We start from the raw sequence: 21,383 nt of genomic DNA on the forward strand, positions 1-21,383 counted from the left end.
AGCGACAGCGTCGTTTCCTCTGGGGCTGGGGATCAAGAGTGACTTTCTCTTCATTGATAACATTTGTTTTATGAGAATATAGTTATAAATCACACCTAATAATGAGTGACTCAAAAAGTTAGGTATAAAAATACCATAAAATGAGTAGTTCAGCTTCTAGAGAAATGAAAATTTACATCCATACACACTTGTACCGGAATCTTCATGGCAGCACTATTCACGTAGCCAAGAGGTGGAAACCGGTGTCCCTCAACAGCTCAATCAACGGACGCACCAAGTGTAGCCAAGCCACACAATGGATGTATTCATCCATCAAAGGGAATAAAGTACTGATCTATGCCACATTCCACTTACATGAAGAGCCCACAACAGGCAAATCCATAAAGCAGATGAGTGGTCGCCTGGGCCCCAGGGGATGGGGAAATGGTGAGTGACTGCTTATTGGGGACTGGGTTTCTTTTCGGGGTGATGGGAAGCTGGTGATGGTCATACTACTTGGTAAAGTTACTAAAAATCACTGAATTGGCAGCTCTCTCTGCCCACGGGTCCTGTCCCCGTGCTATAATAAAAGCACCTTTCTTCACGGTAAAACAAAAATCACTGAATTGTGCACACAAAATGAGTGAATTTTATAATATGTAAAATATGCCTCAATAAAGCTGTTAATAGGAATGCCTGGGTGGCTCAGTCAGTTAAGCATCTGCCTTTGGCTCAGGTCCGAATCCCAGGGTCCCAGGATCCAGTCCCCCATCGGGCCCCTTGCTCATCCAGGAGCCTGCTTCTCCCTCTTCCTGCCAGTCCCCCTGCCTATGATTTCTCTCTCTGGCAAGCAAACAAACAAACAAAATCTTTTTTAAAAATACAAATAAAGCTGTTAATAATAATAAATCAAAGGAATTAGTTGTCAAAGCTGAGCCAAGCACAGCTCTTAGCAGACCAGGTGCTGAGTGCTACATGCAGCAGAGAGGCACAGAGAGGTAGGGCTCCCTACAAAGCAGACCTGTGCAGAGGGAGCATGTCACCACGATGACCATGACCCAGTGTGCTGCACTGAGGACAGCCCAGCTGGCCTGTCTGCCCAGCAGGTAAGGAACTGGTTGCAAGAAAGTTCTTCCCAAGGGGTCACTAAACCTGGGGCATGGCTCCAGCAGCAGGTGGCTTTCAGACGGCAGACCCCAGCAACAGTGGCACCACACCGAATGACCCCACACCCCCAAGCTGCAGACAGCCTTTACTGAGATGTGTGCCCACCTGCACACTGCTGGTTCATTTTGGCACGGTGCCTGGGAGCTTCCTGATGAGCTGGTCCCTGTGCTAGGTGAGCAGCACCTGGCCCTTCCTTACCTGCCTTCAGAGAGAGGCTCCCCTCTTGTCCTCCTGGTCCTCCAGGGAAGCATGGAGCCGGGACACGGAAGGGCAGAGGCTGGCATGGGCAGCTGGCATGGGGATGGGCAGAGCCACTTGGCTCATTCATAACCCACAAAGGAGCTCTGACAGCCCTGCTTGTACATTTGCTCGGGCCACGTCCTCCTCCTGGGGAACGGCCATCCCCCAGATGCTGGGTTACAGCACACACAACCACCCACAACACACCATGTTACAGAAACAGCCAGTGGGCAGGGTCTTGTTGGGAGGCAGGGGGCCAAATCCGCAGCAGGCCCAGGGACTGAGTACTGACTGGCACAGGACAAGGAAGCCAGCAGCTAGCACTTGGCTTCCACCTGCCCACCCCTGCACCTCAACCTGGCAGTCAGGGAAGGCCCTTGGAGGTGATCGGGCTGGACCTCTCCTGCAGAGATCACTGCAGCTTCTGCCCCGCGCTGCTCACTCCCTGCTCTGAAGGACCAAGACCCTTGTCCAGGGACCAGCAGCACTGTGAGGTTAATAATGTCCTTCTTGGTTTCTGAAGGGTGACAGGTGAGAAGCTATTATCATCCCCCTTCCAGAGAACTTAAAATTAAAAACATCCTTCACCCCTCTCAGGATTTCCCCTGAAGGGACTCCAACGGCCTTAGGCCCTGCTGCCTGCTCTCCCATCATCCAGGACAAAGAGAGGAACTGGGCTCAGCACGCATGGTTTCTGACCGAGCCTTTCCCAACACAGCCTGTGGAGCAGGGCCAACCATCCCTGCTTTGTAGGTTGAGGGCCGGGGCAGGGGTGGGCACTCGCCTTGGGGGCTTCTGGTCCTCTGCTGGGTTCCTGCATGGCTCACATCCCCTTTGACCTCTTCCCTCCCTGCCTCAGACCAGAGAGGCCCCACAGGAAGCTACAGGGGCCCGCCCTCCAGGGCTCCCCATCCAGCCTCTGCTGACCCTTTAGTGGAGGCACAGGCTGACCTCTCTGGATTCCAGCCCTTCCCTACAAAGCCAGGAGGCCAGGAGCACAGGTGACCACCTGAGGGTCCCTAGGGCTGCAGGAGGGGGAAAGTCAGTCAGGCAGTGCCTCTCCCCTGCGTGGAGCCCACAGCTTTCAGGTGACATATTCACCGGAGCCAGGGCAGCTCACTCCTGCCCCAGGGAGGCCTGCACCCCTGCCCTCAGCCCTGTCCCCCACACCAAGGCAAGGCCAAAACCAGACAGCAAGTGGCCCTGCATCCATCCACCCATGCCAGCACACCTTCAAGGGGTCAGACCTGTAGGGAGGCCTGCTTCAGGGTATGGGGTGCCCAGTGCCCCCCAGCTCAGCATCAAACAAAAACAGGTGTCACAGACACCTCAGGACAAACAATGGGGGCCAGCTGTCCCATGACCCCAGGAGAAGGGGAACCTCACCCCACCCCCCACCAAGGTTAGGATGGGGGGGCCTCCTCAGACCCACCGCCCAGGTAGCGATGGGAAGGCAGAGGGGCACACTGCAAACTGGTGGGAGGTTTTATTGTCACGGCAGAGAAAGGCAGAGCTAGGACCTGGTCCACGAGATGCTGGGCTGGTGGGAAGTCCCCCACGGGCTGCCCACTGTGGCCTGCAGCCAAGGAGTGCAGGCTACAGCACAAACATTTCCCGCTCCAAGATGACAAAACACACAGGGTGCCATCTGCACGTGCAGGCTTCCTCCTCCCGGAGATGCTGGGGCTCACCCCCACCGTCCGATTCCATTCCAGCCGGCAGGAAGACGCAGCCTGAATGCTAGAACCCCCCCCACACACTGGAGGCCACAAACATGTCTGCCCAGGAGCTGCCTGCTTCCGTGGGAAGCCAGTGAGGGAGAAGGAACATTTGGCCAAGGGGCCTGTTCCCGCATGGGCGCAGGGCAGGGATAGGCCAGCAAGGGGGACAGGTGCTCGGTCTTCAGCAAGGCAGTTCCAGGCACCCCATGTGGCCTGGCTCCACACTGGGAGACCCAAAGGCCCGTGGGCAGCTCCTCCTGCAGAAGCGATCTCTCCAGGGGGCATCACGCAGACCCTGTGTGATCCAGGCTGAGGGTGCTGCCGCCCAGCTTCCCAGAGGGCCCGGGTTCACTGGGGCTGCTGGCTTGGGTTAGGGACACAGAAGTGCAGCCCCCAAGCATCGGTCAGCCGCAAGAACTGTTGAGTGCGTCCTGGGAGGGGTCCCTCTACCCCATGACAGGGTGGGGCCACTGGGAGCACCAGGGAGACCGGCCAGCTCACCCCACCCGGAGCGGCCATGGTGGGCGGAGATGGGGGCTCTGGGGGGCAGGGCTCCTGGGCAGGCTTGGGGAGCTGGTGGGCACCGGGTGGCCAGTGCCATCACAAGAGATCAGGAGGCAGGTCCCAAGGCAAACACGGCTAGTGATGGAACACAGGCCTGTTGGCCTGGCTGGCTGCCCATGTCCTCCTGCCCGGCACCCCCTACCTCAGAGCCAGGAGGTGCAGAGGCCTCGGACAGCTGGGGGCAGAGAAGGCAAAGATCCAGAATGCGTGCTGTCCTGACAGTCCACACCCCTGGCAGGGAAGTGGGTGGACTGTGGCCGCGCGGTGGTCTGGGGAGGCTGGCGACCAGGGCCCCTCAGTCCTGCTTGTCCCCTCTCTGTCTCCAAGGGTAGATGAGCTCTCCGAAGAAGAGCTTGCGGCACAGGGAACCCCAGGAGTGCGTGGGGTGGCAGCCACAGCTGGGGAGGCGGTAGGTGTGCACCACGCGACAGTAGGGTAGGGGGTTTATCTGGAAGCACAAGGGCAGCGGTCAGCCAGGATGCAGCCCCCAACTCCCTGAGGCTCAAGCCTGCCAGTCCTAGTGGTCCCGCACTGGGGTCCTGGGCTGTCCGTGGCGGGGCAGCACCCGCTCTGTCCAGCCAGGCCGCCCCTGTGGTCCCTGGGGGCAGGGTGAGCAGCTCGAGAGGGAGCACTCGGGCCGAGGTCAGGGGTGCTCTCCTCTGGGCACGCTGCAGGCAGGCGAGACGGGCCAGGCTGGAGGGGTACAGACTCCTCGACAGCAGGACCCGCCTCCCAGGCGGGGCCTGGGAACACACCACACCCCCAAGAAAACCACGCAGGGCCCCCCCACTGCCTCAGCATCTGACCTCTCCCTGAGACGTGGCCCTCGTGCCACCCCCACCAGCACCCAGCGAGTCATCCAGCAACCGCCCGCTCTCTCCCACAGGCTAGAGGGACTGTTTCAGAGAAAGTGTGTTCTGAGGCCTTTGCCAAGTCTGTGCTCTTCCTCCTGGAACAAGAGCCCACAGAGCTCAGGGCAGGAGCCCGGGGTGGCTGAAGGCATCAGACACAGCACAGGGGATCCCATCCAGGGTCCTGCTCAGGGAGGTTCCAGGCAGAGGGGCCACGGTGCCCAGGGGTCTTGGGAGTGAGGGAGCCTCCCCTCGGGGCCCCACCTGTCAGCCCTCCCCCAGGGCAGCAGAGAGGGATCAGATTCCAGCTGCCCCAGAATATGGACAGCATCGTGGCGGGTGGGCAAGGGGTCTGCAGAAGACTCACCTGCATCAGGAGGCGGAGGGGCCTGCCAGCCTCGTGCTCCAGAACCCGGAACTTCACGCCAGCTGCAAGGACAGCAAGGTGCGCAGTGAGGCACACAGGGCCCTCGGCAGACAGTCACCCGGGTTCCTGCTCCGTGTGCCGGCAGGGGCTGGGCACGAGGGCCAGGAGGGCACTCAGAAGGCTGTGGGTGGTCTGGGCCGCACACGGGGCTCACCTCCCCCCACGCCTCCCCCCACCTTCCCGTCTGCCTCTTTGAGTTGGCTGCCTGGCCGGTATCAAAGCTGCGCACAGCTTCATCAGAAGACAGAAGCTGTGTGTCTGGGAGGCGGGGAAGAGCCAGCCGGGCATCAGGGGCACAGGCTGCACTGCTTTCCGAGTGGGATGTGGCTTTTCCCGCAGAGCGGGCAGGGAACTTGGTGGGGTGTGGCTGCCCTGCTGGCATCTACGTGTCTGTGTGAGGGGCCGACTTGGGAACCCACTGCGCCCCTGACCTAGAGTTCGGGGTCCCGAGCCCGGGAATTTCCAAGGCAGAAAGTTCTTGAAAAGAGAAGCAGGAGCTAATTATCTATTGATGAAGAGGCCCCAAGGCAACCTCGGTGAAAAAGAGAGAAGGTGGCAGCATCTGTGGATTTTTATGTGAAGTTAAAACAACTCTGCTCTGACCACGAGCTTCGGGCTGGGGGAGGGAAGATGCTGGGTCTCAGGCTCTCCGCCTGCCGGATCCTGGCATTCTCCAGGGTGGACAGAGGCTGGGGTCCCTGGCGTGGGCCACCTGGGGGTCTATGGGGTAGGTGGGCTGGAAAGAGAAATCAAGGGCACCCGGCTGGCAGACCAGGTCCCAAGTGCATGGAGCACGCAGGTTCAAGTCCCGTGGCTCTCCACGGGCTGGCAGCAGCTAGCTGCTGGGAGCTCTGGTGTGGGCGCTGAGCTGCAAACTGCAGGCAGGGCCTCCCGGGCATGCTGCTCACCACAGGGGCCAGCGCAACAGCCGCTGGTGGGGCTGTACCAAGAATGCCCCGTGTTCCCCGTTGTGTTCCAAACCCCTGAACGTAGATGGGCTGACTCACAACGCTGTGACCAGTGAGGTCGGCCTTCCCCGGCCTGCAGTGGGGATGGCCTCCCCTGAGGGGCATCTGGCCAACCTAGCGGTTGGTGTCAGTGTGAAAACAGGGGCAGCCACCAGGAGAGGGGGACAGCCAGGGGCAGCTAGGATGGGGGGTGCTGCCCTGGTGTGCAGGGGTCTGGGGGTGGGAAGGTGCTCCTGTCATACGGATCTGGCCAGCCCAGCATCCTCCAGCCTGGCCTGTCCCCTCCAAGGCTGAGGGGCACCAAAAGGCACACACAGTTCCACACAAGCTCACAGGGACACTTCTCTGAGCCACATTCAGGTACCACCCACACTACTGCAGACGACATCAGACAATGTTCGTGCTGGCCACGAAGAAGGTGAGAAAGAGAAAGGGCTGCCTCTGCGCCCCTCAACCCTCCAGCTCAGTGCAGGCAGCTGGCCCAGGGGACACCCAGGGCTTTCTGCCCACCCCCACAACCAAGTCCCACACTGCACTGCTTCCAGGCAGGGCCCACGGAGGTCCACGCGCCCACCCCGCACACAGACCTACCCGCAAGCCTGTAGGGCCGGCAGAGCCGGAGCCCGAGCGAGTACAGCGGCAGGGAGTTGATGAGGTCCACGAGGAGGTGGATCAGGCCCTGCACAGCCACCACCAGAAGCCGGAGCTGCAGTGACAGACGGCACTCAGAGCTGCACCGCATGCCCACGAGGGCAGCGGCCCGGAGGGTGTTGGGCCACGACGAAGGGCAGCAGGGGCTCAAGACCCCTGGGCAGGACACGCATCTCATCCTGACCTGAGGCCCAGCTATGGGGAGGCAGGCAAGCAGTGGGCAGGAGCAGCTGACCCCAGGGAAACATGCTACTGGCCCCTCGGCCGGGGCCACCTGGGTGCCACTCCTCCCGGCTCCTGTCCTCAGCGCACCCAGCCGCGTGTCCCAGAGCAGTGGGGGGCATTCCCCCGGGGAAGGAGCCCCGCCCACTCCAGGGCCCAGCACACAGTGCCCAGAGAGTCTGGAATAGCCACGCCCTCTCTGGGGCAGGGATGGCTGCCTGGCTGGCAGGCAGAGCAGGCAGTGATCACTCCAAGCGCTGTGGGCGAGGCCCAGCAGCCAGGTCACCCAGGTGGCACGCGCAATGCCCTCCCATGTCCTGTGCCTCTCAGCTTACCAGCGTGAACACCAGATAGTAGAGGGCTGTGGTGGGCAGAAGAAAGACCAGGATGGTGAAGAGCAATGTCCCGATGAACAGCTGCAGGGAGAAAGGACACCGCCATCAGCAAAAGCCCCACGCCAGGGACAGCCCCAGCAGCACGAGCCCCACGTCCGCGGCCCATCCCCACCAAACCCATCCTACGACTGAGCAGAAACGGCGTGCCCGCCAACAGCACACATGGGCTTCCCGAGACGACTCCGGAAAACCCGCTCACGACAGCTTTCTCCAGGACAGGGAGGGACGGGTCTGCATGCCACCCACACTCGGTGACACACGGGGAGACAGAACCAGCCACCAGGGTGTGAGCACACCCACCAAAGATGGGAGGGCTGGGAAATCTAGGCAGGAAATGCATGCCTTGCGGGCAGCGCACAGGGATCACCTGGTCAGACCTGGTCTGAGCGTGCTACGGGAAAGCCAGGGCCAGGCCCTGTGCATGGGTCACGTCCATGCCCCACCGTCCAGAAGCTCCCTGGGGCCCAGCACCCTCCTCACACCAGGGTCCACCTCCCACTGGGGCAATGTCCTGTGCTGTGTGAGGGTTCCTTGCCCCTTGCAGTCTCCTCACGTCCCCCAGGCTCCACGCTGACCCTCTGGCGGGCGAGCTGCCCCATCACGTGCTGAGCAGCCGCACTGGCCAGGCTCACGTAAAGGGGCCAGATAGACGGGAGTGTGGCGGCAGTCACCCCCTTTCCCAAGCTCCTGCCCAGTACCTGATCCAGGTCATAGGAGCAGGAGTCCACGCGCTGGCGCAGAACGTTCCACTTCTTCCCCCGGAACAGACGCCAGAGCGAGGACAGCCCACAGATCTTCAAGCAGTACAGCCTGCAGGACGCAGGCAGTGTCGGGGGCGCTGCACCACCCCGCCGGCCCCCCATGGCACCCAGGGCTCGGGAGGCCACCGTGGACCGGCCCGCACGAGTGGCGCCCACACACGCACCTGGCCCCGTAGACATAGAAGCAGTAGATGTGGAAAGTGAGCAGAGCGATGATGTCAGACAGGATGGACAGGGCGACCGTCAGGCCCAGGCAGGCTGAGAGGCCCACGTGCCACAGGATGCGCTCAATGAAGGGGGACATGAGGTGTATGTAGCCTGGTGGGATAGGGGTTGGCCCTGAGGGGGGAACCCAGGGAGGTCCCGCCCTCCCCAATTCCTCCCTGAGGAGGGGTGCCTGAGGCTTCTGGAAAAAGTGATGGGCTTCCCTGCCGGCCGGTCCTTCTCCAAGCAGCCAGGCCAGCAGAGCAGGGCCACACACACGTATCCGGGATGGCAAGAGGGCAGAAAGCAGGGACCGAGGGACGGGGCGCGGCCTGGGCCCAGGTGGAGCGGGCACTCACTGATCCACAGGTGCAGGTGGTAGAGAAAGAAGCGGCCCAGCACCTGGTCCAGCGCCCGGTTCATCTTCAGCCCAGCAGGCGCACCCATCAGCCACTGCAGCAGATGCTGGAGCTCCTCGGCCACATGCTGTAGAGACATAGGAGGGACGTGAGGTCCATAAACTGGGACCCACCACAGCCAACCTATCCGGGCAGGGAGAAGTTCATCTGTGTCCCTCTCCAGGTGTCCCCTAATGTGATGGGCACACGAGGTTTCCCGCACTTGTCTGGCCAAGGAACCCCTCTTCACAGATGCTCTGGGACCTGGGGCTGAGAGGCACAGCCCGCGAGGAGGACAGTCTGCCCCTGGCCCTCGGGCCACAGGGGCCCTGATGGGCGTCACCTTTCCTCCATCTCAATCCTCTCGCCACTGGACCCAGGGGAGTGCTCAGCCCCACATACCCAGAGGTGGCACAGACCCCAGCTCACCGTGAACCTTGTAGGGGGAGCTGATGGTCTACCCAGTGCCCCTCTGCTGAGGACCCTGCCTCACCACCTGGCATGGCACCGCAGAGGCCCGGGCCTGAGCTGGGTGGGTGATCCCAGGTGACCCTGAGGGCGTTGAGCCCATCAGGGCCCCAGGTAGCAGGTGGGAAGGCTGGAGGGCTCCCTAGAGGGAAGGACAGATGAGGTTCCACTGAGGGCCTGCGATGGCACGGAGACTCTCACAAGCAAGCGGGGAAGCTGAGCAGTGTCCTGGCCGCCCAGGGAGGAAGGCCAATGTCCGGGCACTGTGCCAGTTCCAATGCACAGGCCCCGAGGACCCTCAGCCTCATCAGCAATGCTGAGGCCACGGCTGTGACAGCCCTTCCCCACAGTCAGAGGCCTGCCATTCCCCCCACTGCCCACCGTGTGGGCCTGTGAAGGTCTCAGCTGAGTCCGGGGCAGTGAGAAGAGGAGCAGAGCCTTCTTTATAAATACAGCTTATCTAATATTTAAAGGATGGGAGCTGGGTGGCAGGAAGAGACTTTCATTTTTAAATTAAATATTTATATTTATATTTCTGCGCAGTTCTGCAAAAGGGAGATCGAAGATGAGGCTGGCCGAAAGGCAGAGCACGGGTGAGCAAGCTACAGCAACTGAGCCCCCTTCCTGGCCTCCAGGCCCTCTTTCCTCCTTCCTCTTAGACCAGGTCTCCCCAAGAAGCCATAGGGGCTCTCGGCCTGTGAGGGCTCCTGTGCACAAGCAGGCCCAGAGCACGCGTGCGCCTGGACACTGAAGGCAGCGCCCGAGGCTGCACGCGCAAGGACCACCCAGCCAGGCCTCAGCCCCTCGACCACACTGAGGCCAGGAGGCCACTGGGGAAGGCCCAAAGAGCCACAGGGACTGCCCCACACAGGAAGACAAGCTCCCAACAGGAGCGACAGGCCTATGGCTCCGAGGAAGGGAGGCAGAGAAGCCGAAGGCTCAGCACTGGTGGGGCAGAGCAACAGGGTGGAAACTGGGAGAAGGATCACGGTGGGGGGGAGACCCAGCGGATGAACCGCACTCAGCATGGGAACCAGAGGATCAGCACTGGGAGTGGCCTGACTGCACACAGATAGCCCTGGACACACGGAATATTTATGTGGTGCTTGCTGTGCAGAGGGCCAAGCCCAGAGCCAGCTGCCCTGAAGAGCCAGGGACACTGGGCCTGGTGGAAGGGGGTGGGCTCCCCCTAAAAGCCTCAACCACGAGGTAGCCTCAGACATGACCACCTTCAGGAAAGGAAGATAAGGGGCCAGAAGCTAAGATGTGACCCAGTGGGGGCAGGTGGGCATCCAGTGAGCTGAGTCTGTGCAGCCCTGGGGACTCTGTGAGACACAGTGGCTCCTAGGGGACCTGCCTGCGGTCAGGGACAAAGGCTGCTCCTCTGGCCCAGCAGAGGGAAAGGGTCATGCAGCTCTGGCCAGCTGAGGGGTTTCTGCTGCCCCCAGGAAGGGCCCCACCCCCATCCCTGGGACACAGGTGCTCCAGTCCGGACCAGGCTCCACCCAATCAACTCACATCAGCCACGGGGACGAGGGCCTCCGCCAGTTGCCCGATGCGGTCCTTCCCATGAAGCCAGGACAGCAGCGCAAGGCCAAGGGCCACATCGAGAAGCACAGACACAAGCACGTTGGCCTTCCTGAAAGGAGGGGGCCAATGGGAGTGAGTGGTGAGGGGGGCCTGGCCGGAGGGGGTCAGCGTGGGTGGACTTGGTGCAAAGAAGTGTGGGGGGGGAGCATGTGACCGGCTGCTATGAAGGACGCCCAGGCGGGCCCTGCACCTCATCAGCTGGGTGGGGTTCTCGGCCTTCTGGGTGCTGAAGACGAGCGTGAGCTGCTCCAGCCGGTGCCTGAGCTGCTCGCACACGGAGAGCTTGCTCCAGATGAAGGACAAGGGCCACAGCTTGAACACCCTGTGAAGGAGCCAGGACAGGGGGCCGTTCAGGCCGTGCAGCAGTTCTCCTGCCTACCAGGGAGCGGGGGCCCCTCAGCGGCACCCACACCCCTCACCAGGCCCACCTCAAGACCCTGGAGGCCCTGAACACCGATGGCCACATGCCAAGCTCAGCAGGACAGGGACGCCGTGGGGGGGCACGGGCAGGCAGCCCAGGGGAGGTCACGGTGTGCTCATGGCTGTTAACTGCAAACTGGACCTCCTCACAAAGCAGTGACTCCAGGCACACCCAAAGCCAAGTGCCGAGGCTTCAGTGCAGGAGTGGAAAGAACGTGCTGTCCCGCCACCCAGCGCCTTGCCCTGCTGGATGGGTGACCCACACCAAGGGTCTGCAGGCCAACCGGGCTGCCCCATGAGACGATCTCTCACAAGGCAAAGGAAGCACTGAGATGCTTCTGCACGCATTCCAACACTAAGAGATGTTTGCAAGCAAAGGTAAAGAACGCGCCCTGTTGTCGCTCGGCCCCACATCCACCCAGAGCCTGGCTGCCACCAGCAGGAACCACAGGGCTTGTGCCAAGCACAGAGCCGCCAACTAGCCCTGCACTCGAACCCTCAGGAGGAAGTCGGAAGTCTTCAAGCAGTTCTGAGTGAGCCACCTCCAGGAACGAGACACATTCTGCACAGCCCTCCTGAACTCCAGTCAAGTGGAAGCAGCTTTGCACTGTCTGCGCTGAGCGCCTCCCGCCCCAGCCTACACGGCAGGGATCTGAGGCTCAGACCAGCCCAGGGCAGCCAGGGCCCCAGCAGCATCCCCGGGGGCTGCCCTAGGGGGCGAGGGGGTTTCACATGTGCACAGGAACAGCGACGCCTCTCATGACTGCCGCTGTGCTCTCCCCACGGCTCTAGCCTGATGGGCTGATCAGGATCTGAGGCGCACACACGTGGTTACCCCTTCTCGAGTCCTTTGCAAGGTGATCAAAGCTAAGGACCATCTCTCCCCAGACTGCACCTGGGCTGACACACACTTCCCTGGAATTCATTTTGGGGGACTGTGAAGATCCAAAACCCAGCCTGCACATCAAGGTCCCCTGCAGCCCTCAACCCCAGGCACTGTCCACACAGCTGCCAAGGTGCTCTGCCAAGTCAGGCCAGAGTGTTCTGCAGCCCCCTGTGAGCAGCTGAGGCCAGTCCCCAAACCCAACAGCCAGAACCCCGGGACCTAAGGAGGGGGGCCATCGGGGAGCTGGCTTCTCACAGAGGGAGGGGCCCCTGCAGCCTGAACACCATGGTGCTGCCCCAGAATTCCCTAGGGCCCTCAAGGGCTACACTCCTCGGCCAGGCCTGCAGCCAGGAGTATTCCAGGGGACTGTGTAGCAGAGCCACGGCTGGGGAGCGCCACCCCAACCCACGTCCATCAGTGAGTGGACACTGCCCCACCAGGGCCAGGGAAGCAGGTGGGACCTGCGTGTCTTCAGGAGGACAACTCCCAGGCACCAGGCCACGCCAGCTGTCAGCCGGCAACAACCTGGGTCTGTTCATGGTCTTATTCCCCTTGCAGGGGACTGGGGTCCCATGCGACTACTGGGGGAGCCTGCTCTGCCCAGGGAGTAACCACAATCCAGGCATCCTCAGAAGATATCAGGGGAGGGAAGAGGAGATGACAGCAGGGGCACGGGGGGAGCGGGCACCTCAGCAGGACCTGTCTGGGCCTCCAAGGCTCTGCACAGAGGGGTGGGCCTAGTGGCCCCAGGGGCACGTACCGGCAGGCGCTGGCAGCTGAGATGAGGGACAGCAGGCAGGCCAGCAGCACGCAGATGGGCCCCGAGGCCCGCTTTGCCAGCTCCGCGAGGATGCTTGCCTCCACGCCCTCTGACTGCCAGTGGCTCAACCGCACAGGGCCCTCGTCGAAGCGGTCACTTCGGAAGAGAGCCTCACTGCGCGCCACCGTGTCAAAGACAGCAGCCAAGCCCCCGGCACTGGCCGTCGCATCACCAGCCTGGCGGTCAGGCACGGCCGCAGGCGGGTGCAGCTGGGACAGCAGCACCTTGCGCTGGTCGTAGAAGACGAGCATGACCTGGTCCTCGTAGGGGGCGCCAGGGTGGGGAGGCACCTGCCGGCGGGTGGCCTTGCAGCTCCACAACTTGCTGCCCCTCTCCCGGCACAGCTGGAGCCAGGGCTCGTGGGAGAAGATGGCGCCCAGGCCCTCCAGGAAGTGGCCCAGGCTCTCCTCAGTCTCCTGCCGGCGGTGGCACCAGGTGCCCAGCACGGCCAGCCCCACACGGCTGGCCTGATGCACCTGGGCCAGGAGCTCCTTCACCTGGATGGGGATGAAGGGAAAGTGCACCACAGCCAGGACCACGGCGCTGCTCTGCTCCGGGACCCACCGTCCTACCAGCAGGCCGCTGTCGGCCGAAGCACAGCATGTGGGGAAGAAGGCCTTGAGCACCATGCCGGGCATGCTGGAAGAGAGGAGAGAGGCTCGGTGTAGGGCTGCCACCGCGGCCACCGCCACCACTACGGCCGAGGGCCCCAGGGCGGCCGGCAGCACCACAGATGGTCCTGACTTCATGCACGCAGGGCCACGGGGCCCATGGGTTGGGGCAACCCGGCTTTGGGTTTGGTCATGGAGGCTGGCGGGACCCCAGCTGCCCATCTCACATGGGCACTGCCCTACCCCCATCCCGGGCCGGCCAACGCTTCCCCCCATTTCAGAGACAAGCGGGCTGAACAGGGCAAGGTGATGTGCCTGACCCCCGGTACCACTCACGAGGGTGTGCAGGGCTGAACGTGATGGCTTAATTTTTGTTTTCAAGGAAACTGATGAGAGTTTGTTATGCGTAGCACTTGGAATAATGTACAATCTCGTTAACAATTAAAGTAATGCACATTAAAATCTAACGAACCTTGATTTACTTACTAAGCTAGCGAAAATAAAGATGAAAATGTAAATGGGTTACTGCTGGGGTAAGGGAAACCAGATGCAGGCACACTGCTCGTGGCTGCGGGCACTGGTGCAGGAGCCTGAGAACATACCGGAGGACGAGCCTGCGCCCCAAGCCCACCCCCTGTCTGGTGAGCCCCCGGAGAAGCCTCGGTGGTCTCATGGGGCTTTGGCAGCTACTCCAACCCTCCAGCCTATTTCGGGGCTGGGTTCCCAGCAGGGGACTGACTTCTCTTGTCACAGTTGGGCTTGGCAGCTGTCTAAACATGGGAACCCCGGAGGATGACAAGCTCCCCACGGTCTTCTCTCAGGCTGAGGGGCGTGAGCCTTCCTGTCCTCTCACACTTTCATGTGGCCTCTAAGCAGCAAGACCAGCCCCAAGCAGCCGTGAACCCTGCGTTCTCTGGGACCCTGAGCCTTGCCTTGCCCAGAGGTAAGCTCACTGGGGATGCAGGTTTCTCAGCAAGCACTGCATTCCTCCATCTGAGCCCCCTCCCCGAGGACTTCACCTTGGAGCATGCTCTTTCTCAGACACCGACTGTCCCCACCTTGTTGGCACAAAGGACAGAGCAGCCACCCTGAGCTAAGACCCCCAAGGTGGAGCCCACACTCGAGGGAGGAGCACAGGCCCTGGATAGAGCCCAGGCCTCCAGGACCCACTGTTTCCCAGGCCCTAGGGAACATACAGGCTGGGACACTGGGACATGTCATCCATTTCCTGTTGGCTGGGGCCCTCTGGGAGGGGCCTTACACAGACACAAACGCCCCCAGGGCTTAGGAGGTCACTGGTACAGCTGCTCTCCCTCCCTGAGGGGAGGCCAGACTGGGGCTGGGAGGTAGAAGCCTTTCCCAGCAACTGTAGAAGGCCTCTCACAGTTGTGGGTTCCAGCTGAAAAGGGTCCTTCTGAGCTGAGCAGCAGTAATCCCAAATGTCGCTCCCCACCAAGTGACTGGAGAGGGCAGGCACCAGTAGGTGCCGCCAGGGGAAAGCCTGGAGCCCAGCAACAGCCCTGGGCCAAATCCCTGCGGCCATCACCGGGGGCCCACTTTTCTTCCTGACCCTCCTGACAGGGGCAATGTGAGAGGGATAGAGCCGTTCTGAATGCGGGGGACCTGGGGCTTCTGGCTTGCTGACCACCGGGCATCACACTAAGCCTCTTGGTTGAAACACACCAGCTCAGCCAAACAGCACCATCACACCCTGCTTGGGGACTCCTTTCACAGGAACTAAGGAAAACTACCCATGGCTACTGTCGGAAAAGAAAAACAATTGGCCTAACAGTGAGCAGATGCTCTGGGGGAAGCTGCATCTGTCGGAGCAACGGTGTTTCACTTCGGGAACACTCACGGACTTGTACACATACGCTTTGTGCATTTTCTGTGTGTTATGCTTCATCTACAAAGTCTGCCTAAAAAAGAAGAAGAAAAGCAGTGGCTCCTTAGGTCTAAGAAGAGCAGAGGGCAGAGCTGCTGTTCTTATCCGTGGGGCAGCGAGCGAGAACACATCACGGGGCCAACTCCCACCCCACCCCCACCTCAGCCTCTGGGAGTGAGGAACACAAAGAAATCTGCTCAGATCAGACATCCAGAAAAAGAAGAAAGAGCAGACAATCGATAGCGGAGGTGCAGACGAGGGGGCGGGAGGGGGGCAGGAACTTGGGCCATGGGCCCATCTTGAAAGACCGAGATCCAAAGCAAGGGCACACGCCCGCGGCGACGTGTGTCCGGGGGACACTGAGCTCCCTTCCCAGATGGTCTGGCAGCCAGGTCTCCGGGGGCAGGGACGCCCCTGCTCTCAGCACCCGAGGTCAACAGTCTGCCTTATGAGGGAAACTATGCTTCTCTCTTCTGCGGGAATGGACTGTGGGGAAGAGCCCAGTCATGGCTGGCGGGGGGCAGCTCTCCCGCTGACAGCCGCCTCTGGAGGCCTCCCCTGGCCAGGGCTCCTCCAGACCTCGCAGAAACTCACTTTTACTCCAGCTGTCGGTGTTTCTGTCTTGCGTTGGGTAAACAGTGCTCTCCCCCTCATCTCAGAAGAATGGCCATGAATCTACAATTCTGTTTCGGGTTGTTTTTTTTTTTTTTAGTCATCTCTACGCCCAACGCGGGGCTGGAACTCAGCACCCCGAAATCAGGAGTGCACGCTCCCCCGACGGAGCCGGCCAGGCGCCCCCCACATTGTTTTCTGCCCTCTGTACTGCGGGCCCCGGGCGCCCTTCCACGAGGTCCACCGCGGAGCCAGCTCCGGCTGTCACTGGACACGGCGGCCCGGCCGCAGACACCGCCCCCCGCCCCCCGCAGCCCGCCGCGCCCCCACGCCACGGACGAGGAAACAGAGGCTCCAGGGGCGGGGGGCGGAGGGGTGTACGCCGCGCCGGCCCTGGGAGCAGCCTCGGGGCCCCTTCCGCCGCCTCCCCCGCGCCCTGCGCCGGGTCCCGCCCGGCCGGGGGAGTCGGGGGTCCACAGCCCGGGGCCGGAGCGAGAGGGGCGGCGCCCCAAGGTCACGCCGCACAGACGCCGGCCCGCCCCCCCAAAGCTCACCGGCTGCTCCCCAAGGCCGCGCTCTCGGGCGGCGGGGTCGGGATGGGGTGGGGGACCGCGTCGGGCGGGCCCGGGCGGACGACAGCGCTCGCGGCCCCCAACCCCGCCGCGGCCGCGCCGCGGGACACGAGCCCCATTTCCGCCGGCTCCCAGCGTTGCCGCGCGACGGTCCGGCCCCCAAAGGCGCCCGAGCTGCCCGCGGACCCCGCCCAAGCGTTCCGCGCACGCAACGTTCCGGTCCCCGGAGTCTGCGGCCGGCGCGTGCAGCGTGCTTGTCGCCCCAGCGTCCTTGTCCCCCCACCAGCAGTGGCCTTGTCCCCAGTGTCCTTGTCCCCCACCCAGCAGCGTCCTTGTCCCCCCAGCATCCTTGTCCCCCATTGTCCTTGTCCCCCATTGTCTTTGTCCCCCCATTGTCCTTGTCCCCCAGGGTCCTTGTCCCCCCCAGCGCCCTTGTCCCCGCCCAGTGTCCTGTCCCCCTCAGCATCCTTGTCCCCCCAGCGCCCTTGTCCCCCCCAGTGTCCTGTCCCCCTCAGCATCCTTGTCCCCCCAGTGTCCTTGTCCCCCGTGTCCTTGTCCCCCACCAGCATCCTTGTCCCCCCCAGCGTCCTTGTCCCCCCAGTGTCGTCTCCCTCAGCATCCTTGTCCCCCCCAGAGTCCTTGTCCCCCCAGCACCCTTGTTCTCCCCACACAGCATCCTTGGCCCCCCTCCAGTCCACCTGCAGTGTCCCCAACACCTCTGTCTTCCAGTCCCCACCTTCTCACAGCTGCCAAACCTCCCCCATCCCCCATTTCCTCATCTGGGGCGCCCGGTGGACCTGGCTTTTGAGGGATCCCAACCTCACCTTGCCATCACCCTCCCAGGGGGAAAGGACCCCCAAGCCCTACGTGGGTTTCCAGAAGAAGCTGCCTCCCCAGCTCCGGACTGGCCCCGTCCAACAACGGTCTCTGCAAAGGGGCAACCCCAGGTTCCCCCTGGGCCCAGTGGGCCAGCCCAGAAGCTGCAGACATCTGGTTTGGTCGTCAGAGGGGTCCCTAGCCCCTCTTGCTCCAGGCAACGATATCCCTGATACCAGTAGTAATGAAGAGAGTTTAATGAGCACACAGTGTTCACGCCTCCTTACACGGACCACTTAAATCCCGCCACCCACACGACCTGGTACATATGAAGGGGACCTTGTCAGAGGCAATGTCCTGGTGACGGACTGGACCAGGCACTGTTCCCTTCCCACTGAGACCCCTCACTGGAACTAGGCACCTGGCTGGGCCCCAAACGTAGAGTCCCACCATCATGTCCCCACCCCTTTTAGGCCTCATTTCCCCACGTTTCTTAAGTAACCGGAGTCCTTCCTCATAGGAAGTCTCTCCTGGCTTGACCACTGCCTAGAACCCTCCCAGCACGCCCCACCCATGCGCTTGGAGCCCTTGGCTCCTGGTTTGCAGAGGAGAATATGCAGGTTCAGCCTGAGAGAGGATCTCACACAGGAGAAGTGGCCCAGGAGTATGGAGGCCCCCAGCCCAGCCATGTGCCACCCCAGGGTGGCCTCTGGGGTGGCCCCTCTTCTGCGCTGCCTTACCTCAGTTAGGGCCAGAGAAGCTGCAAGAGGCTTGGCACCTGGGGTGCCTCTGAAGATGGGGGACAGTGAGGGGCTGCACCCCTGCCCTTCCCAGCCCAGCCCAGCCGCACCCACCCTGCCTGCTTCTGTCTGATTAGGAGGCTGGGGCTGGGCCACCTGGCCAGAGAGCCTGCCTGGGTGAACGCTGGCAGCTGGCCCAACGCAAGGTCTGCAGCCTTCAGGGGCTGGCCCTGAAGCTCAGGCCTCCTGGGCCCTGAACCAGCAGGGCCAGGGCCTGAGTGGACATGGGAGCCGTGAGTGCTAGGGCACCGTAAACTGGAGTGTGCAGAGGGCCCAACTTTGGAGGCTGTGAACCTTGGAGGGGAGGCTGGGGGGAGACTGGTCTGTGGCTGCCAAGGAAGTTGAATCATCTCCAAGAGGAAGGCAGGAGGCAGCCCAGGACCTGACACAGCAGGAGCTTGGCAAACCTGCAAGCTCGGGGAGGCGTGGCCAGCAGTCCTGGAGGCCCCACCCGTTCCACCCGTGGGGGCCGGGGCCCTGGGGGCTGCACGCCCACCCGCTGAGGGGCTGCTCCCATCGGAGCCCACGGGTCAGGCCGGCTTCGAGCGGTGCTGGAACACCTTGGCGTAGCCGTCCCCCGCATCTGCCACCACGAGCATCCCTGAGGCCACAGGCCATGCCCAAGGGCCGCCTCAGCCCCTCGGACACCAGGCAGACGGGCGCGCTGGCCCGAGGAAACAGGGTCACGTGGCGCTGTTGCCATGTGCCACAACCACGATGCCGTCCACGTCAACGCAGGTGCCAGCTGGCTGCCGAAAGCGGGCACTGTCAGACCCCCAGGGAGCCCAGGGGCTGGTGGGCACTGCCAAACTCACGGTGAGGCCCCCGTCGGGCCCCAGGCCCACCCAGCAGGGACCCTCCAGCCCAGCACGGAGGCTGGGGCCAGCGGCTCCAGGGCAGGGCTCAGGGCAAAGCTGCGCACAGCCCCGGGCACATAGTTGGCCACCAGAAGGCGGCCAGTGGTATCCGCAGCCAGCCCCTGGGGGGACAGGAAGGTGCCCACTGTGACCCCGTGGCCTTGGGGGTCTCGGGCAGTGAGCTGAAGCGCGTGGACAGCCCCGTGGGCGAGGTCGCTGACCGCCACGAGCCCAGCAGCTGTCCCAGTCACATCCTCCGGCACGAAGGCTCCAGCTCCGGGCAGGTGGCAGGGCAGGTGGCAGATGGATCGTCCCTCGAGGTCCATCACGTGGACGCAGGGTGCAGCCCAGCCGTTAGGAAGAACAGACCATCCAGGGAGCAGGGCAGCCCCCGGGGTCCTCCTGCAGCCCCCATGGGCATTGGGATCCGCCCAAGCATCTGGGGCCCGCAGGAGTGAGCGGGGTCTCTGGGTGGGTCCAGCTTGAAGAGCGGGCCCTGGGGGCAGGCCGCCAGCAGGTCAGGGAGGCCCAGGAGGCCAGAGGACACACAGGCGGGTGGCTAGAGATCACAGTCTCGGCTCCTCTGAGCCAAGGTCCTGCAGCTGGGCCCAGTGTGGGGCTGCAAGAGAAATAATGCCCACTATGCGCCAAGCAGTGGTGACCCCTGACCCCCTGCTCCCTTCCAGGAGTGCTGGTGTTCTCCTGTTTTACACATGAGGAAACTGAGGCACGGGGGTGGGGACTGGCTTCAAACCTCGTCCGACCAGGTCCTGAGTGCTAGCCCGGTCTGCAAGCCCCGCCACTGGCCGTGTGTCTAGGCCCCATTTTTCCAGATGTGACCCCTGGAGCACAATTCTGGGGGACATGGGATCTGTAAAGGTTGCTGCAGGTTTTGCTCTGAGGCCTGCATGAGCTCCCGGGCATTGGGAGGTCCCAAGGTATGTGTGTGTGGGTGGGGGGAACGCTGACAGATGGGTAGTGTTTCTCAAAGTCATCTGCCCAGGGGACCCTTCCTTCCTTCAGACAAGGAAAGTGACCCTTCTTGGGGACAGCCCAAGGCCCTGCCCATTGCCCCCACAAAGCCCCTGGAAACTTCCAACCCCTGAAGGGTTAGGCAGCGGTGAGGGGTCTCCTACCTGCGGCTAGCCTCCCCGGGCCTTGCTCCGGCAGCAACAGCCTCTGTTGTTGGAAACTAGAGCCTGAGGGAGGGGCCACCTTGACGCAGCTGGTGTGGGCAGGTGGGAGGGGCAGGTGGGACTCTGACCAAGAACACGTTTGGGCAGGGACTCAAGGAAGCTGTGTGGAGTCGTCACTCAGCTGCTGAACCCCCTAGGCGCGCCCCGGTGCTGCCACATTCCTGCCTCGGGTCCTCTGCACTGGCCTCTGGGACATTCTTCCCACTGCCCCTGCATATCTGGATGCCACTCATGGTCAGCTCAGCCCACCCCTCTCCAGGGAGGCCCCCACACCCCTCCACAACCTGCCCTAATGTAATTCACGAGTCCAGGAGGCACTGAGCAAACAAGCCATACTCCCCCAGCAGGACCACAGGGTCAGGCCCTCAGGAAAGGGCTGGGTCACTCACCAGAGTCTGGGTGGGGAATCTCCAAGGGGTTTATCCTAACCCCCCCCCAAAAAAAACTGGCAGGGTTGGGTCCTGTCTCTCTGCTCCTATTTCTACACCTGTGAGACTGGGCTGATGCCCCTAAGCTCATGTCTGCCAGGTGGGTGATAAGAAATCTGGGTGCCGTAGACACATGGGGGTGCCACCAGAGGGCCAAGGAAGAGCAGGTGTCCCTGGATGCAGGACCTGGGGACTCTCCAGGAAGCCCCTGGAAGGGAGGGGGTCAGCCCCCGTCTGTGACCCATAGCACTTCCCACCTGGCTGGCCCACACCCCAGCTCTGGACTGGGCCTCTTAATGCCCCACAGTGGGGTGGACACTGATGCTATCTGCTGCCTAGCACAATTAATGGGGCAACCATAGGTCCTGCTCCGACTGGCCCAGCCCGGCTGGTCCAGCTTGGGGAGCCAGGCTCAGGCAGGAACTGCCCTCCCTGGGGTCATTCCTGGGTGGGTACAGAGGTATGGCCAGCTCCTGGGGAGAGAAGTGATTAGCTGGGTCCAAGGGTCCCCCGGGCACCCCTCCTTGTCTGCCCCCTGCCCCTGCCTGTGGGAAGGAAGGGCTAAGTGTGGCCATGCAGGGAGGGACGCAGTGAGCTGTGAAGGCCACCCGATGCCTATCGTGGCTGCAGGGGCTGGCTGGGGGCCAGCGAAGGCCACACTGGGCAAACAGCCCTGGGCCACAGAATGTGGGGGCACCACTTAACCACAGAGGGAGCAGCCTCCAGCATGAATCTGACACTAGCGCTGCCCTGCCGGACACGGAGGCTGGAGGCAGGCCCAGGGGTCCCTGTCCACCACCAACGTGCTCAAACACAGGCCTGACTGGCTCCCAGACCACACACACCCTGCCCCCCCCCTTGCTCTACCCCCTTC

General features: G+C 62.5%; 2 protein-coding genes across 11 annotated transcripts; both read right to left on the reverse strand.

Annotated features, from left to right (window-relative positions):
- Positions 1-3,821: 3,821 nt before the first annotated feature.
- Positions 3,822-18,056, reverse strand: PIGQ (phosphatidylinositol glycan anchor biosynthesis class Q). 10 transcript variants are annotated; one of them, XM_087854115.1, is made up of 13 exons: positions 16,395-16,525; positions 15,823-15,911; positions 15,218-15,262; positions 12,673-13,371; positions 10,797-10,928; positions 10,535-10,655; positions 8,510-8,636; positions 8,111-8,264; positions 7,884-7,995; positions 7,126-7,206; positions 6,509-6,623; positions 4,890-4,951; positions 3,822-4,119 (listed from the first exon to the last, which is right to left on the reverse strand). In XM_087854115.1, the coding sequence occupies exons 3-13, from the start codon at positions 15,247-15,249 to the stop codon at positions 3,967-3,969; spliced, it is 1,788 nt and encodes a 595-aa protein (XP_087710241.1). In that variant the 5' UTR covers positions 15,250-15,262; positions 15,823-15,911; positions 16,395-16,525; the 3' UTR covers positions 3,822-3,966. The 10 variants fall into 10 exon arrangements, with proteins under 10 accessions (XP_087710241.1, XP_045639931.1, XP_087710247.1 ...); XM_045783975.2 differs by lacking the exon at positions 15,823-15,911 and having other exon boundaries at positions 16,395-16,533; XM_087854121.1 differs by lacking the exon at positions 15,218-15,262.
- Positions 18,057-18,506: 450 nt separating this feature from the next.
- Positions 18,507-20,314, reverse strand: NHLRC4 (NHL repeat containing 4). Its single transcript, XM_087865835.1, is given in 8 exon segments — positions 18,507-18,634; positions 18,636-18,729; positions 18,732-18,805; positions 18,807-18,840; positions 18,843-18,896; positions 18,899-19,231; positions 19,234-19,444; positions 20,225-20,314. Coding segments are annotated over 8 exon segments (966 nt in total). The 3' UTR covers positions 18,507-18,558.
- Positions 20,315-21,383: the final 1,069 nt, after the last annotated feature.

Source organism: Ursus americanus, chromosome 2 (assembly GCF_024610735.1).
Source record: "Ursus americanus isolate L20-20 chromosome 2, mUrsAme1.1.p, whole genome shotgun sequence".
NCBI classification, from domain to species: Eukaryota; Metazoa; Chordata; class Mammalia; order Carnivora; family Ursidae; genus Ursus; species Ursus americanus.

Coding starts and splice junctions, on each gene's coding strand:
- PIGQ (XM_087854095.1), bottom strand. CDS start 13,619: ATGGGGGGAAGCGTTGGCCGGCCCGGGATGGGGGTAGGGCAGTGCCCA. Junction 10,656..10,796: donor AACCCCACCCAGCTGATGAG/GTGCAGGGCCCG, acceptor CCCTCCTTTCAG/GAAGGCCAACGTGCTTGTGT. Junction 8,637..10,534: donor CCCTCGTCCCCGTGGCTGAT/GTGAGTTGATTG, acceptor ATGTCTCTACAG/CATGTGGCCGAGGAGCTCCA.